Source organism: Eschscholzia californica, unplaced genomic scaffold, assembly GCF_041429995.1.
Source record: "Eschscholzia californica isolate CP2 unplaced genomic scaffold, dmEscCali1.0.p SCAF_2, whole genome shotgun sequence".
NCBI classification, from domain to species: domain Eukaryota; kingdom Viridiplantae; phylum Streptophyta; class Magnoliopsida; order Ranunculales; family Papaveraceae; genus Eschscholzia; species Eschscholzia californica.
In genome coordinates this window covers 35,217,235-35,235,698 of record NW_028238309.1, presented here as the reverse complement: position 1 = coordinate 35,235,698, position 18,464 = coordinate 35,217,235, and the positions used below count along the sequence as shown (strand labels likewise).

At 45.8% G+C, this 18,464-nt stretch overlaps 2 protein-coding genes across 2 annotated transcripts; one reads left to right on the top strand and one right to left on the bottom strand.

Moving 5' to 3' along the window:
- Positions 1-3,862: 3,862 nt before the first annotated feature.
- On the top strand, positions 3,863-18,101 carry LOC147557576 (uncharacterized). The gene is made up of 4 exons (XM_086664193.1): positions 3,863-6,082; positions 8,227-8,789; positions 17,237-17,320; positions 17,396-18,101. The coding sequence occupies exons 2-4, from the start codon at positions 8,277-8,279 to the stop codon at positions 17,618-17,620; spliced, it is 822 nt and encodes a 273-aa protein (XP_086520319.1). The 5' UTR covers positions 3,863-6,082; positions 8,227-8,276; the 3' UTR covers positions 17,621-18,101.
- Positions 8,965-16,797, bottom strand: LOC147557577 (uncharacterized). Its single transcript, XM_086664192.1, has 2 exons — positions 14,530-16,797; positions 8,965-9,467 (listed from the first exon to the last, which is right to left on the bottom strand). Exon 1 carries the CDS (start codon positions 16,481-16,483, stop codon positions 15,452-15,454), a length of 1,032 nt encoding a protein of 343 aa, XP_086520318.1. The 5' UTR covers positions 16,484-16,797; the 3' UTR covers positions 8,965-9,467; positions 14,530-15,451.
- Positions 18,102-18,464: the final 363 nt, after the last annotated feature.

Below are 18,464 nucleotides of genomic sequence, written 5' to 3'. Positions count from 1 at the left end.
TGTCATGCACTTCACATAGTTAGACGACTAGACAACACCCTCGATGACTCGGGTTTAACCGATTATGATGTTTGTTTGACTAAGTATGATCTCCGGATGTACGTAGTACTTAGAGACATCTACTTTAGGAGTCGAACATCGATTATACTTCGACACATTAGATTGGATCATACGTAGTCATAGGTTTATTATTATGGATTCCCGGACTTCGACACCTTGCTCACTTATTTGTCTCCCGACTCTTGTTGCTTCCCGACTCTTGTTCCTCCGTCTCTTCTCTCGAATCTCTCTCGCCCAATTACATTAGATTATCTAGTTAGCTTTACTTGTTTTCTGCTCTTATTACTTATTGATACTAAAAACCCCATTTATCATTGTTCTTTTCTTTTTAGTCTAAGGTAGCTTTTAATATCTAGACCGAGGGATAATACCCTTCGATATCTAAACTACCTTCCTATCCTTGGATCGATCCTGGCTTTGCCGGATTACTACTTGATACCTCCACTTGGGTGTGCAACCTTTTCGGGTGCATCATGCCTTATACTTGTTAAATAGATGTCCCACTAACAGTGTTTATATGAAGACACCGCAAGAGGCATGGGGTTATTATAAGCCTTGTGTTGCTCATTTAAAGGTATTTGGATGTATTGCTTATTCAAAGATGCCGGAAGCAAAAAGAACAAAACTTGATGACAAAGGTGAGAAATGTATTTTTCTTGGGTATAATGAGTAAACTAAATGTTACAAGTTGTTTAATCCAATTGTCAAAAAAGTTCTTTTTAGTAGAGATGTGGTATTTGAAGAAGATTTGGCATGGGAATGGAAAGGAAAAGAAATTACTCAAGTTGAACTTAGAATTTAAGGGGAAGAAGAAGATGCACCACTAAGAGAATTTCAAAGAGACCCACAAACATCATCATCCTCATCTCCATCATCCTCATCTCCATCATCCCCATCTACATCATCCTCATCTCCATCATCCTCATCATCGGGAAGAAGTTCTAATGAAAGGCCAATGAAAACTAGAGAGATTTATGAAGTTGTGGATAATGAAGAAGAATTAAACTTGTCTTGTTTTCTCATGGATTGTGATCCTATTAGTTATGAAGAGGCCATCCAAGAAGAAAAATGGAAAAATGCAATGAATGAAGAAATTAATGCAATTGAAAAAAATGATACTTGGGAATTGACAAGTTTGTCAAAGGGATACAAACCTATTGGTGTAAAGTGGGTGTATAAGACATAGAAGAACCGCAAATAGAGAAGTCCAAAGATATAAAGCAAGACTTGTAGCTAAAGGTTACAAACAAAGAGTCGGCATTGATTATAGTGAGGTATTTGCTCCCGTTGCTCGTATGGAAACAATAAGATTGTTAATCTCTATAGCGGCTCAATATTCGTGGAAGATATTTGAACAACCTTTGGGTTATGTTAGAAATGAAAAAGAAGATAAAGTGTATAAGTTGAAAAATGCCCTTTATGGGGTAAAGCAAGCTCCACGTGTACGGAATGCAAGAAATGATAACTATTTTCAAGAAAATGGGTTTGAAAAGTGTCCTCATGAGCACACTTTATATATGAAAGTGAAAGAAGAAAGAGGTAGGTTATTTGTTTGTCTCTATGTTGATGATTTGATATTCACCGGGAATGATTCAAGACTATTTATTGAGTTCAAGAAGAGCATGGTTAGGGAATTTGATATGACTGATATTGGGATGATGGGTCATTTCCTTGGTATTGAAGTGAAGCAAATGGAAAATGGCATATTTATTTCTCAAAGTGGATACGCTAAGGAAGTCGTTAAAAGGTTTAAAATGGAGTCATGTAATCCGGTAAACACCACTCTTAAAAGTGGAGTGGAATTGAGAAAATGCACAAGAAGAAGTGATGTCGATCCTACATATTTCAAAAGTTTGATTGGAAGTTTACGCTATCTTACATGTACACGACCGAATATTCCCTATGGAGTTGGGCTAGTGAGTAGGTATATGGAGACACCGGATGAATCTCATCTTAATCTTGCAAAGAGGCTCCTTCGATATGTTAAAGGTACGCTCAATGATGATTTATTTTTCTCTTATGAACAAGATTTTAAGCTTATCAGTTATTCCGATAGTGATTGGGGTACAGACTTAGATGAAAGAAAGAATACACCGGGGTTTGTATTTTTTATGGGTTACATGACATTTACTTGGTCTTCCAAGAAACAACCCATTGTGACTTTATCTACTTGTGAAGCGGAATATGTAGCCGCTAGCTCTATAGTTTGTCATGCAGTTTGGTTAAAAAATATGGTGAAGCATCTTCAATGCCCTCAAGTTCGTCCAACCGAAGAGTCCCTTGATAACAAACCGGCTATTGCTTTAGCCAAGAGTCCCGTTTGTCATGAAAGAAGCAAACACATTGATACACGCTACCATTTTATTCGTGAGCATGTTAAAGAAGGTGATATTGAGGTGATGTATTGCAAGTCTCAAGATCAAATAGTCGATATATTTACGAAGTCCTTGAAGCATGATGTATTTGAAAGATTGAAGTGGATGTTAGGTATGAGAAGCTATGGAAATTTGGTTTAAGAGAGGATGTTGAAAGTGTGCTTTTAAACAAAATTTGAGTTTGGGCATAATATGAAATGTGGGCTTGAGTAAAAGTTCTATCAAACTAGAAGGAGTAAAGAAGGAAAAAAGACTCCTTAAATTAATTAAAGAGATGTAGTAGAGTTTCTCATGTCTATCACTTGAATAAGCTTAGAGAGAGAAAGAACTAGGGATTTCTTTGGAGAAGGTCATTTGTGAAGAAATTTGATGTAATCAATTGGTATGTATCTATAACTATTATCTAATATTTTTAATGTCTCTTTTCTTTATTAATGAAAGGAACAACAACAATGTTAGTGTTTATGTTAAATGAAGATTTGTAATTGAAGGATAGTTAGTTTGAGCATATGGTGTTAGATCCTTTATGTTATAGTTGTTATCTTTTCTTAAACCTCCAACACAAACTTGGCTAGTCAGGTTTTTTTTAATCTATCTACTTCATCTTCATATAAAATACTGATCATTAACTATTTCTTTGATCTGTGTTTCTAATTTTGACTGCTAGCCAATTAAAATTTGTTTTCATTACCTAAACTTTCATGGTTGCTTTTCCGTGTCATAGCCTTACTATAGGATTATCATCACATTTTTCTATTGTTTAACATCAAATATTTTTAATCTTTGTAAGTTTTAATTAATTCCATGATTACAAGAAATTTCAGTTTCAGAGCGATTGTTCAGACATATAGTAAACCAATATCTGGTGGACAACCATAGGTTGGAAAAGTTACCAAGTTGGTTTCCGCGGTTGAGGTCCTGGGAGACACGCGTCATACCCCTTAAAGTATGTTGACAATTACAGAATAAAAAGAACCCCAGTGTCTAGAAATAGTGTTTAATGACATTAAGCCCGAAATCAATATTTTTTTACAATTTTGTGAGAAGCCCAAAATTTCTCAGTAATGGTATCAAAGCCCTGGATATAACAAGTTCCGGCGAATAGTTTTTCTAAGTTAAAACCATTATGTGAGGGGGAGTATGTTCGAATAATTCCAAATTGGTTGGGGAAGGGGCAAGAGGTCGGTTTATAAGTAAGCCTTACTTCGTCAGATGGCTTTTGTGGTGGGGGTGGCCAAAAACCACTGTATTGGTATCAGAGTCAAAGAACAAGTCTTAGCAAATAGTCTACTGAAGTTAAAACCAATATGTGAAGAGGAGATTGTTTGGATAATCCAACATTGGTTGAGGAGAGGGAGCGCAGAAAGAGTGGGGAAGAAAGTGATTTTCCCAACTATTTGATGGTAAAAAAAAATTACAGTATTTTCTGTAGACGGTAAAACGTCTACGGGTTGGAAAGTCTGACAGTCAACGGGTCGACAGTCAAAAGTCTTGTCGGGTCGGGTCGGATGCTTCGGGGACCGGCTACGTGTCGAAAAAAACCTGCACGCAAAAAGAGAGAAGAAATCGTGAAGCCTCTGGGACACCGGGATGGTACCGGCCTTAGGGGGCTCTGACGGTCAAGTCAGGTACTCGATCAAATATAAATAAAGTGAAAGTGGGCGATAGGGAGGTAACCGTCGTCGGAGCGCTTAGGTGTCGTGGCTCGTGGAGTTGTCGGAACAGATCCCCACGGTAATGATATACTTCCTGTAATTAAGAGGGTGATGGTAATGAAGTATTGTCGTTAACTCGCTGGTCGTAAAGGAGACTTGCAATAAGGTGCTGGTCGTAAAGGGATCCGCAATAGGGTGATGGTCGTAAGTGGATCGGACGGTGAGGATCGTTGGATGAATGAAGGCGATACGCCTAGCGTCTTATCGCTAGATCAATGATGCAGTAAGGAGGTGGTGGTATTGGGATGGTGATACGGCCAGCTAGTTACTGCTGGATGGGTGTTACCGTCAGCTCGTTACCGTTGGATGGGAGATGTATCAGACCAGAGAGCTCTTATGCAATAAGGTGGTGGTCGTATTGTGTTGATACGGTTAGCTAGTTGTCGTTTGATTTGTGACTATCAGACTCTTATCTCCCAACTTTTAAGACAATGAGTCAGAGACTTTGAGAGGATTAGAAGATCTTTGAGATGCTTATGAAGAGCAAGTGAGTAGAGAGAATGGATTAGGCTACTAGAGTACTGTTGTCGAATATGGGATGCCTTGTCTGAGTGTTGCTTCTCGTATTTATAGTGGTGGGGAGAGATTGCCTTGATGACGACCAGCTAGTAACCGACGTACTTATTTCGTGTCATTACTTCTGAGAGATACGTTAGGGGCTGGAGGATCTGACCATCAGATGAGTATTTGGATTCCTCGAGGAACGACCAGGATGTTGCTGCGTGTGCGGTAAGCTACTGGCCGGTAACGCCCGTCTTTAAGTGGCAGATACGGAATACTTATCACTAGTGCGGTTATGGATTGCGCAATGTTCCTCTGGCCGTAAGATTGCCTAGTACCGGTGGGTGGTTATCGCGTGACACGTGTCAGATACGCTTAGTGTCAAGCGGGTATAGATTCGGTGACCGGAGTAGCGACTTGGGCCATTATCGAGCCTTCTTATTTAGCCTCGCGGGTTTTACCCTTACAAAGCGGTTGTTCCTTTATTCTACAGGCACCTCGTGGGGCGGATATTTGCCCATACAATTTGCCCCCCACTCTCTAAGTCTGTATGCCGAGTTAAAGAGTAGTGAGGTACGACCGTGTCAGCGGAAGAGTGCGCATCTCAATCATATTTTATTAGCGGGAGTGCCACTTTTCATCGTAAGGATGGTCATTTCGAAGTTGAGTGCCTTGCCCGGATTTTTGAGGCGCTAAGTGCGAGTTTTCGGGGCGTGTTCAAAACAATATTCCGGAGACCGTCTTGAAAAATCAGAAAAAAAAAAACACACAAAGAGGGACGCAATGAAGAAAAGGACAGTTTTGGTGCCCTTAACAGGAACGTCGGGCGCCCATAGCAGGGGTGCCTGGCGCCGGGACGCCCAACGCGTTCCTGCGCGAAGGCACAGGAGCGCGCCACATGGCGCGCGTAGGGCGTCCTGTGACGCCCAGCGCGTTCCTGCAACATTGCGCAGGAACGCGCCACGTGGCGCGCTGCTGGGCGTTCTATGACGCCCAGCGCGTTCCTGCGTGAATGCGCAGGAACGCGCCACGTGGCGCGAGATGCGCGTAGGTATACGCCCAGCTCTCTTCCGTGGCCCTTGGGACGTCTATCTCGCTTTAGCCTCTTTCAAACGTCTAGCCTAGTTCTGCATCTTTCGGATGTCCGACTCTCTCTGAGTCTTTAGGAGCGTCCATCTTTGTTCCGAATATTTATCTCGGACGTACATCCTTCCTCTACGTCCCTGAGACGCCTGGCAATTTTTGTATTTGTTTAAGGTTTGTGAGTGGGACACTCTGCTATGGTGGTAATCTGTTCGAGGGCTCCTTGGCAGGAAGGAGGTAGGTGATGCCCCTCGATTCAGACCCTCTAAAAGGGGTGAAGGATCATTATTTTACTTGCCATTTGAAGTTTGAAGAGAGAGATTTTAGGGGTTCTCCACTTGTAATCAGGTATGTTTTCTCTCTCCTACTTGGTGTTGTTGAGTTCTTGAGTTGATCTTCAATTGATATTGAATATCCATGATGTTTCGATCTTTAAAGTTAGTTTCCTTATTTGTTGTAATGTGTTTTTGAGATTGCATACCTTGAGTTAGTTACTGCTAGGATCGATACCTTGAGTGAACTACCGCTAGGATCGATACCTTGAGTGAATTACTGCTAGGATCGATACGTTGAGTGAACTACTGCTAGGATCGATACTTTGAGTGAACTACTGCTAGGACCAATACCTTGAGTGAGCTACTGTTAGGATCAATACCTTGAGTGAACTACTGGTAGGGTTGATACTTTGAGTGAATTGCTGCTAGGATCGATACCTTGAGTGAATTACTGCTAGGATATGTTTCGTTTAGAGTTAATTCCTATATGGCCCCCTACTTTGTGACCAGCTTCCTTTATGGCCCCCTTTTTTTCGTAAATTCAAATATGGCCCCCTATTTTCATGGAAATGTCCTAACTACCCTTCCTTTAATTTTTTTTTCAAAATAAAATAAAAAAAACAAACATAATTCCACCTCACTTCCCTCTCCACCACTTATCTCTCTCCACCTCACCTCTCTTCCCAAATCATCTTTCTCTCTCTCCAACTCACCTTTTTCTCTCTCCACCTCACCTCTCTCTCTCTCCACCTCACTTTATCTTCTTCGATGAAGGTCGCCTGCCGGAAAATTTTCCGGCCGGCGACCTTCAACCTAAAAAAAAAAAAAAAAAAAATTTTTTTTTAACTCTCATCTCCCTCTCTCTCTAAAAACTCGGCGAAGGGGGTTCCCTTCGCCGGAGTACGGGTCTGTTGAAGAACAGACCAGATCGGTCTGTTCTTCAACAGACCAGTTATCGGGTCTGTTGAAGAACAGACCAGATCGGGTCTGTTGAAGAACAGACCCGTACTCCGGCGAAGGGAACCCCCTTCGCCGGAGTTTTTAGAGAGAGAGGGAGATGAGAGTTAAAAAAAAAAAATTTTTTTTTTTTTTTTTTTAGGTTGAAGGTCGCCGGCCGGAAAATTTTCCGGCCGGCGACCTTCATCGGAGAAGATAGAGTGAGGTGGAGAGAGAGAGAGGTGAGGTGGAGACAGAAAAAGGTGAGTTGGAGAGAGAGAAAGATGATTTGGGAAGAGAGGTGAGGTGGAGAGAGATAAGTGGTGGAGAGGGAAGTGAGGTGGAATTATGTTTGTTTTTTTTATTTTATTTTGAAAAAAAAATTAAAGGAAGGGTAGTTAGGACATTTCCATGAAAATAGGGGGCCATATTTGAATTTACGAAAAAAAGGGGGCCATAAAGGAAGCTGGTCACAAAGTAGGGGGCCATATAGGAATTAACTCTTTCGTTTATATGCACCCTTCAAGCTAGTTGTTGGGCTTGAAGCCTTATCCCTTTGTCCTACAAACTTTGCATCCCGAGATGAGTCATCATGGGCAAGGTAGTTCTTCTAGATCGCTTCGCGTGCCAGAACCTTCTGAGTTCCGGCGACAGAAGATGCTTGAACGGGTGGCCTTGAAACGCCCATCTCTAAATCCGGCTTCAACCATTACGGAGGGCGGATTACGGGATATACGATTTATGTTCAATATCCCCGACTTCATAGAGCTTAGGCTTCCGCAGCTTAACGAACTTGTTGACGAAGACCATGGCGGCTGGACCGCGTTCTACATGATTTCCTTCTTGATGGGATTTAGGTTTCCCATCCCTCGTTTGGTGCATCGGGTTTTGAGTTACTACGAGATAGCTCCTTCACAACTCATGCCTAGCGCGTGGAGACTTTTCTTGTGTTTGGAAGTGTTGGCCTACCTACAGCAGGTTGAGCTTTCAGCTAGCGATGTAATTCGCTTCTATCACTTGACGAGCCATTCTAGGGACAATGGTCGTTATGGTTTCAAATTGCGGAACCCCGGTGCTCACTTAATCACTAGAATGCCGGCTAGCGACCGAAAGTGGCAAACTTGTTACTTTCTTGCGCGCGGTGACCTTGTATATGGTGACCGGGGGGTAGAGCAGATTCCTTCCAGTTGGCAAGATGCTCGTAAGTATGTTATTGTTTAACTTAGAGTACCTCATGCGTTTGCGTTGCTGTAGCTTAAGTTTGTATTGTTCCCTTGACAGATTGTTCGTTCAACAACAAGCACGTTGAGCGCCTGCCGCATTGGAAGGAGATGATTTCAAAGTTGTTCGAGCGCCGTGATCCAGAGAAGAGTTCTTCCTACCTTCTGAGTCACTCTCTTGTTACAGGTACCCCTTTGTGGGACTTTGTTCCTGGTGCGACCCTAACAAGTCGTCCTCCTGCACCTGCAACGGCTATAGAGATTCGAGGTGCGCTTCTAGCCTACCAAGAGTTATTTGGTGCTCCGGTACTCTTTCCACCTCCTTCAGCAAGTACAGAGTCATTCGCATCGTCGCAAATGGTGGGATCTGGTTACATCTCTGCTCCTTACGCGGACATCCGGAAGGGCGGCCAGAGGAAGAGGTCCAAGGCAGGTACCGGTTCGAGTTCTCTTCCGCATTCTTCTTCGTCTGCTCCTAATACGGAGGAGGTCCCAGCTACGGAGCCGGTTTACTCGGCGATACCCCTATCTGAGTCTTCTGGTGGGGTTTCTATGTGGAGGCATCATCCTTCTGCTTCTCCCTTTGATGGTTCCACTTTTTTGTCTACTAGAGGGGACCAGCTTGTCACGGGGTAAAATCTCGGCTCTGCTATTTACTCCGTGCGGCACTTGTGTAGCTCATTTCCTAGCACAAGTCTAAGCCTTTTGACTAAGATGCCTTAGTAACTTGGACTATAAGGCAACTTCTAGCACTAATATGCTTCAACTAAGATAGCTTTCAAAGTATGCAAGAACACTCTAAGAGAACTTCCAGCTTTATTGCTGACTATAAACTCTTTCTACAAGTGGGCACACTTCCCAAGTCACTCACTCTCTCACTAGGATACCAACTTGGTTGCTACTTCTTAGTTGATTACAAATGAGGGTCTCACCCCTATTTATACTAATAAGCTTACAAAATCAATGGCTAAGATCAAGCCATGTGCCTATCATCTAATGGCTTGGAACCTTCTTGTCTTCTTGAGAAGCTTCTAGATAACTCTTGGTTCCACCATCTTCCAGAGTCTTCCAACCAGATTTGACTCCCTTATCCTCTAGATAATTCTCTTGGGTTGGGCCAAGGATGAAGCTTGAACCCTTCCCTAATGAACAAGGCAGCCCAGCCCCCTTTGTCCCATCCTTAAGTGCTGATTTTGGGCTGCTCTTTGGGCTATGCAAGCTGCTGTCCACTCCAACATGTAGCTGCTGTTTTGGGCACTCATGTATGGGCTGTTTGGCCTTCATTTTGGGGCGAAAATGCTGCTGTCCCGGTGTCACGGCCTTTTTGTCCCGTTAGGTCGACCCGGCATATTATGCTCAAAGACACGGGTCGATAGTGCGGAATATCAAATCCTAACGTACCGTGCGGCGCTATGAATTCCCTCCTAACACATAGCCAGCCTTCCCGAACATATTCGGAGCATCTCGACTATCAAGTCACCCTGGTTCCCAACCAATAATGCGGCATGACACCAACGTGTCCCAACTACGAGCATAGCTCGAGCCGTCCCGTATAACGCTTCCTTGAGTCATAGACTCTCGCCCACTATAAAGGATACCAACATATGTGCGGAGCACACCAACCTGCATATGCGGGTCTTGCCATCTAGTCTCAAGCATCCGGCACCTTATCATCTCGGCATACCATCCGGACATTGGGCATAGGAGCATCCATCTCTAATAAGCTACCTCATGCCCAACATAGCACATCAAGGCTTGGCCCCTTGAATAGCTCAATCCTCCTTATGGAATATGCTAGCACGACGCACGCCTCGCCATGGCATGAGAACATGCAACACACCTTCCAAAGGAACCCGCAGTAACCTATCTCCAGGTACTGTCCCGAGCCACTTCCTATGACAAGGGAACCCGTGCAATATGCTTCTCTCGCATACGCTAGGCCGGCCTCATGGGTTGCGCCACGAGGATGCTCACTTTCGTGCATACCATGCTAAGATGGGCGAGCTCCCATCCACGAGGTCTTGGCATATGCTGGATGCATATGAGGAAGGGAGACCACCCCCTCCTAAGGTGCAAACTTCTTGTTTTGCCTATTTCCACAAGGAAACATCAATCCAAATGACCCTTTGTATCCTTGACAAAGTCTTGAATGCCACGGATGTCCCCGTGCATGGCCTAAAGAAGCTTGCTTGGCACTCTTGCCCTACTTCGACCTCATATTCGGCCCTACGGCCTATATGCTCGTACGTGCTCTCCTAGCACTCGTCACGTCATATGCATGCTCAAGAATATGCACGTGACATACTCCCCCACTTGTAATGTCGACGTCCTCGTCGACTAAGTTTGGAGTACTTCAATCTTCTGCCTCCACTCCAATGCTACCACTGCACCTTCATGCCTTCGGCAGACCGCACCTCCGTGCAAACTCAACTACGCAGTCTCGTCGCGCAGGTTCCCCCTCCGGGTTTACTCAATACTCTGCAACGCATCCTCCGATGCGTTAGGATAATGGTCTTCTCTACCACACATCCATGCTCAATGTTGCCCTCTGGCCTCAAATATCGGCTCCCCCTCTGGTTCGCCTCTCCATTGCAGCCTCCGCCGCTCCTCGAACTCGGGTACCTCACCTCCTCGGCTTCACCTCGAGTTGGCATCTCGATGGTTACCTTACGCCTCTGCTTTCGTGACCAATCTTGCCATGCGTATCGCAGTAAACTGCGACACAACTCGTCACCCTGGTACCTCAGCAACCGTTGCCTTCACCCGAGTTAGCATCTCGACCCCACTGCGTCTTGCCATGTGCCTGCAATGTTTCCATCGCAAAGCAACTCGTCTTCAATGTCACTCACCTCTGGATCAGCCCCTACGTACCCATGTACTCCACGTTCTGACTCCTTGGTTTGCTTGTTCATTGAGACCCTTGTTTTGACCACTGTCTCCAACATCAAGTGCACTCTAGTACCTAAGTATCGACTACTTTTACCCTTGAGTGTATACCACTTGAACTCTTCGCAATGTCGCCCCTTCTCTTGACGACCCTTGCCTCGTATGCGCCTCCGCCCCTGCACCTCTGTGCACATCACAAACCCGCGCCTCCGCGCTTGCGCTACATGCGCCCGGCATCATCCGTGCCATCCCTTCCTCGGGAAATTATCGTGTTGCCTTCGATGTCCACTGAAACGAGCACGGTAGCTTCTCTCCGCGAGAACTACATGGTACCAAACCATCCACCACTGGCATACTCTTGGGAACGTCCTCTCTGACTACATCTAGACACACACTTGCCATTTAATCATTGGCGATGCTCATTAACCCGAGCATCTTGGTAGGCTCGTGTCCCTCTTGAACACATCCGAATGTACCACCGCATAAGTTCCAACACATCTCATGCAGCACTATACGGCTTACAACACACTGTCACACTCGACGTTGTCATATATCTCTGACGATCTGAACTTGGTTCCAACTATCCTCAGAATTGGACGATGCTTAATGTCACCACGACACACCATCCTGAAATCCCAAAACGTGAGCTGATCTCTTCTCAGTCACCACGTACTCATTGCACACTGTAGGCTTGAACTCGGTTCCAACTTACCTCCAATGCATAACTCAAACATGGGCCGATCCACTTCAGATACAACGACCCTCATATTACTTGACGGCTTGAACTCGGTTCCAACTACCATTAGTTTTATCTTGGTCTCGTGAATCTGTCATCTAGACTTCACACCAATATGACCATAAGCTTCAATGTTGGTTTCGGCTTATAGCACTCATGCGACATACCAATCACAACCACGCTGGCATATCCATGTCTCATCTCAAGTGAGTTCGTTCTATTTGGAACTCAAATGCGCTTACAATACACATAAGCACAACTTGATCTAGCACCAACTTGCCCCACGATGTACTCTGTCCATCTATCTTATTCTTGACCACTGTCTTCTGTAAGTAGCTTGAACTCACAACATCACAAGTCACTCGATGCTACCTTCGGCTTAAGCATAAGAGAGTATCCTTCAACACCTTGTTGCCATACCCTGCTCTAACGCTCAAGTAGCACTTGGATCAACATAGCTCCATTCTTAGATGCCAATCTAACAAGCTTACTCAGACTAGCTTACCACAAGCTCTCAGCCTGACTCTACTTGCCATCTTGGTACACTTCATACCAAGCCCGTTGTCCACTTCAAAGGACTCTAACATATGATGTACCCAACGCACACCAAATCGTACTGAGCATTACTGCACTAAGCTCGCACACGACTCACCGTGCCATTCTCGATTCATCCCATCTCTGCACTTGTCCTTACCTCTAAAGGACTCAAGTATATATGGTACCTTCTTGTACACCAAGTCACACTGAACTCTTGCCACTGAGCTTGCACATGACTTCTTGTGTCAATACGGTTCCATCTCATATCTCGCGTATGTCCTTCATCTCAAAGGAACATAGACCCAAGTATAGCTACCATCGTAGCATCCGTGCACACGGCCTATTCCTTCTATCAGAACTCTCGTCGCCTTATGCACCATGCATCCCTTAACAAGGTCCCTTCTTAGCATCATAGCTTCAGAGACCATATCCTCTTGAATGCACCTCACTCTGAAAGCCTTCTCTTGGAATCATGCTCTCAACGTAGCTCTTCATAGACACTCCAGTATACCACATACCATAGTGGGAGAATCACTAAGCTCTTCGTCACACTCGTCGAGCATAGGTACCAACTATCATGGGATCGTAGAACCATCCCTTTGAACCTGCCCTCCAGGCTCTAGAAGTATGCTTCCAAACATACCACATGTTCTTAGGCATAATCATGCTTGTCTCCTCAAGCTCCCAAAACATATCCATTTGCCACTATCACTAGGCTCTTGGAACATATCTCGTAAGCTATCAAGCTCTAAGTCCACCCATCACAAGGACCAGAGCAACATACTCGTTTGCCTATCACGTAGGCTATACCAATTGTTAAATGGTTATCAGGATGTAATATATTCTCACTTGTACATCTTCATCCTGTAGCTCAGGCTCTGACATCCATTTCTCATCTAGGATCAGAGCACAATACTCTAGCTTGCCCCTCAGGCTCTGATCACAGCTCTCATATGGGATCAGAGCACCATAGTCTATAGCCTGATATCCAGGCTCTGATACCAATTGTCAAATAGGTATCAGAGTGTAGTATATTTATAGCCTGCACCTTTTCAGGCTCTGATACCAATTGTCAAATAGGTATCAGAGGGTAATATATCTTTAGCCTTTCGTCTAGGCTCTGATACCAATTGTCAAATAGGTATCAGAGTGTAGCATATCTCTAGCCTGCACCTCTTCAGGCTCTGATACCAATTGTCACGGCCTTTTTGTCCCGTTAGGTCGACCCGGCATATTATGCTCAAAGACACGGGTCGATAGTGCGGAATATCAAATCCAAACGTACCGTGCGGCGCTATGAATTCCCTCCTAACACATAGCCAGCCTTCCCGAACATATTCGGAGCATCTCGACTATCAAGTCACCTTGGTTCCCAACCAATAATGCGGCATGACACCAACGTGTCCCAACCTACGAGCATAGCTCGAGCCGTCCCGTATAACGCTTCCTTGAGTCATAGACTCTCGCCCACTATAAAGGATACCAACATATGTGCGGAGCACATCAAGCCGCATATGCGGGTCTTGCCATCTAGTCTCAAGCATCCGACACCTTATCATCTCGGCTTACCATCCAGACATTGGGCATAGGAGCATCCATCTCTAATAAGCTACCTCATGCCCAACATAGCACATCAAGGCTTGGCCCCTTGAATAGCTCAATCTTCCTTATGGAATATGCTAGCACGACGCACGCCTCGCCATGGCATGAGAACATGCAACACACCTTCCAAAGGAACCCGCAGTAACCTATCTCCAGGTACTGTCCCGAGCCACTTCCTATGACAAGGGAACCCGTGCAATATGCTTCTCTCGCATACGCTAGGCCGGCCTCATGGGTTGCGCCACGAGGATGCTCACTTTCGTGCATACCATGCTAAGATGGGCAAGCTCCCATCCACGAGGTCTTGGCATATGCTGGATGCATATGAGGAAGGGAGACCACCCACTCCTAAGGTGCAAACTTCTTGTTTTGCCTATTTCCACAAGGAAACATCAATCCTTTTAACCAGGCATACTCTCGTCCAAATGACCCTTTGTATCCTTGACAAAGTCTTGAATGCCACGGATGTCCCCGTGTATGGCCTAAGGGAGCTTGCTTGGCACTCTTGCCCTACTTCGACCTCGTATTCGGCCCTACGGCCTATATGCTCGTACGTGCTCTCCTAGCACTCGTCACGTCATATACATGCTCAAGAATATGCACGTGACACCGGGCCTCCAAGGCTGCTGTTTTGATGCTCCAAAAATGGTCCGTGACATACTCCCCCACCTATTCCGCAGACGTCCTCGTCGCGGACTTGTTCGCAGCCCGCCTTGGCTTCTTGGCTGCTTCGTTGCCTCTTCAAGGCTCTCCTTTGTCTTTCCTTCTGACGCCTTCGTGCATTCTTCTCTTGCACACGTCCCTCGTTTTGAGCTTTCCCGCCCTTAGTAGTATATGAAACAGGTTTCGGTCCCCCATGATGCCTCCCTTTGCTTTCACCTCGCTGGAGTGAGGAAACCGTCCCAACTTTACTTCCTTTGGTGCGCTCCACTGGCACCACACACGGGAACTTCTCGTCCAACACCTGCAACACATTCAAGTGTGGTATCACGGAGGTCTTGGATACCTCGAGGAAATCCAACCCCAAGACTATCTTATGATCATCCATGTCCCCGACGTAGAAGTCCACTCGCCCGCTCCAAGCTCCCATCTTGAGCGACAGTTGCCTCGCTACTCCATGCACGGCCTTTGGGTCCGAGTTCACCGCCTTTATCGTTGAGCTACGGTCTCCCTCGATCTTCATTCCCAATCTTGCGGCCTCCTTTGGCGTGATGAAGTTTTGATTTGCTCCACAGTCGACCATTGCACGAGCCGACTGACCATTCAAGCTAAGGTCCACATGCATGAGACCTCTTCTCGCTTTCTTCTTAGGCATGGTGTCCTGGCCTTCCATCTTCAGAGCACTGAGGCATATAGCTCCCACCTGTTGGCCTTCATCCTCTTCCTCGTCCACTTTGTCCTTGCCTTTTCCTGCCTTGGCCGTCAAAGCATTGAGTGTACTCTTCTTCGAGCATTCCCACGGACGATGGTCTCCTTCATATTTCCAGCATCTCCTTGGCGGGTTGGCTTTCTCCTTGAACTTTTGCTATTTAGGTGCCTCCCATTTCCTTGTGTTCCTGTCGTGGTTCCGACCATCCCTTCCGTCCTTGTCTCGATCACCTACTCCCCCACCACGCTCCTGGCTACCCTCCTCGGGTTTCTTCCTTGCAAAATCCACCCTGAAATCTTCAAGCTTTTCTACTATGGCCAGTGCCGTGGGCAAGTCCTCTACGTCTCGACGTCTTAGCTCCGTCCTTGCCCAGTTCTGCAATCCGTGTAGGAAGAAGTAAAGGCAATCTTTGTCCGACATATCTTGGATGTCAAGCATAAGGGTGTTGAACTCCTTGACATATGCTGTGATAGACCCTGTATGCTTGAGCACCATCAACTTATCTCTTGCCCGGAACTCGCCATTCTCGGGAAAGAATTGCGCCTTAAATTCTCTTTTGAACTCCTCCCAAGTGTCGATCTTATAACGTCCTTTAGCCATCTCGTCCGTCTTCCTACGCCACCATAGCAAGGCGTCCTCGGCCAAGTACATTGCCGCCATCTCCACCATGTCTTCATTTTCAATAATCCCCATCGCTTTGAAGTACCTCTCCATATGCCATAAGAAGTTTTCTACCTCCTTAGCATCCCTAGCACCACCAAAGCATTTAGGGTCAGGAACTTTTACCTTTGCTTGGGTTGGGTTGTTCCCCATTTTGCTCACGACCCTTTCCATCACCAGGTACCGTGACTTAAAGTCTTCGAACTCAGCACGCATCCTCTCCGAGGCTTGTCGCATGCCGTCCAAGTCCCGCTTCAACACATCCACCACCGTGCCTACCGACATCTCGAACCCATCGAGTGCGTTTTGTTGACGGTCTAGGATGTCTGTTACGTCTCCTTGAAACTCTTCCGACTTCTCCACACGTGCTACCAACATGTCAAGCTTTCCTTCGATTGCTACCAACCTTGCCTCCATGGAAGCCTCCCGGTCCGACGATTTCTCTCGTGCAGACTTACCACTCTTGGTTTTGGGACGTCCTTCCTTCCTGGCTGCGTCTTGTGGTACGTTCTCGGCTTCACTTGACATGGTTCCGACGTAGCTCTGATACCACTTGTCACGGGGTAAAATCTCGGCTCTGCTATTTACTCCGTGCGGCACTTGTGTAGCTCCTTTCCTAGCACAAGTCTAAGCCTTTTGACTAAGATGCCTTAGTAACTTGGACCATAAGGCAACTTCTAGCACTAATATGCTTCAACTAAGATAGCTATCAAAGTATGCAAGAACACTCTAAGAAAACTTCCAGCTTTATTGCTGACTATAAACTCTTTCTACAAGTGGGCACACTTCCCAAGTCACTCACTCTCTCACTAGGATACCAACTTGTTTGCTACTTCTTAGTTGATTACAAATGAGGGTCTCACCCCTATTTATACTAATAAGCTTACAAAATCAATGGCTAAGATCAAGCCATGTGCCTATCATCTAATGGCTTGGAACCTTCTTGAGAAGCTTCTAGATAACTCTTGGTTCCACCATCTTCCAGAGTCTTCCAACCAGATTTGACTCCCTTATCCTCTAGATAATTCTCTTGGGTTGGGCCAAGGATGAAGCTTGAACCCTTCCCTAATGAACAAGGCAGCCCAGCCCCCTTTGTCCCATCCTTAAGTGCTGATTTTGGGCTGCTCTTTGGGCTATGCAAGCTGCTGTCCACTCCAACATGTAGCTGTTGTTTTGGGCACTCATGTATAGGCTGTTTGGCCTTCATTTTGGGGCGAAAATGCTGCTGTCCCGGGCCTCCAAGGCTGTTGTTTTGATGCTCCAAAAATGGTCCGTGACAAGCTGCTCTCTTCTGAGGATCATCAGAAGTTCCTTGCTTATGGTCCCTACGGGGGTGCAGACTATGGTGTTTCGCACCAATACCAGGTATTTGCCTCTTATTCAAGTTGCAGCTATTTCTTGTTATATTTACATGCTCATCTTTGTTTTGGGTCTTGGTAGGCTCTCATGGCATCGATTTCCTCCCGTCGTCAGTTGAGGGAGAGTGTGGACCGAGTTGCGGAGTTGACGGGATCATTCTCCAGGTTACAGACTCGTTACGACAGTCAGGTGGTTTCCTTTCAGGAGCAGGGTGACAGGATGCGTGCCCGAGAGAGAGAGAGCTGGAGGATCTTCGGGGGCGGTACACTGTGCTGGAGCGAGAAGCGGCGCACAACCAACAACTAGTTGATGAATTTCCCCGTGAGAGGGATCAGATTGCGACTGACGCGGCGTTACGGACCCGTGCAGACTTGTTCGTCGAGTACCGCGAGAATGGGCCCGACGGATGGGATATGGATGATAACATAGAGGCTTGGCGGGTTCATCACGAGGAGCTCTTGGCGGAGCAGCGGGCGGGAGAGATGACGATAGATGTGGACGAGGTGATGAGGGGCGATGATGCAACTGGAGGTGGTTCGCCTCATTAGTGCTTTCCTTTGTCTTGACTTGTTTAGAATATTATGTGTGTTGTTGATTTCTTTTCCTTAGTGACGAACTATATGTAGTCGTCGTCGTGTGTCGTTAGGCGCTCAGCCCTTTTGTTCGGACGACACGCGTCAGATATATGTTGTTTGTAGAGTTGACTTCTTGTATTTTGATGGTTCAGGTGAACCCACTGGATTTCTTTGAGACTCTTCCTTTAAGGATATATTGCTATGGTTATGTACCTGTTGTTTTTCTTCTTAGTTGAGTGGTTTTGATACCAGCTTATGTAGGGAAGACGACTAGCGCCTTATTGCGTTTAGGTGTCGGCCAACAATTTACTGTCTCATCTTGGATGGATTACCAATCCTAACTTATACAAGTGATACGGCCAGCACCTTACTGTGTCCAGGTGACGGCTAGCACCTTACTGTGTTCAGGTGACGGTTAGCAACTTACTGTCGTCCCAACTTGAATGGATTATAAATCCTAACTTACATACGGGATACGGCCAGCACCTTACTGTGTTCAGGTGACGACTAGCAGCTCGGCCAGCACCTTACTGTGTTCAGGTGACGGCTAGCACCTTGTTGTCCCAACTTGAATG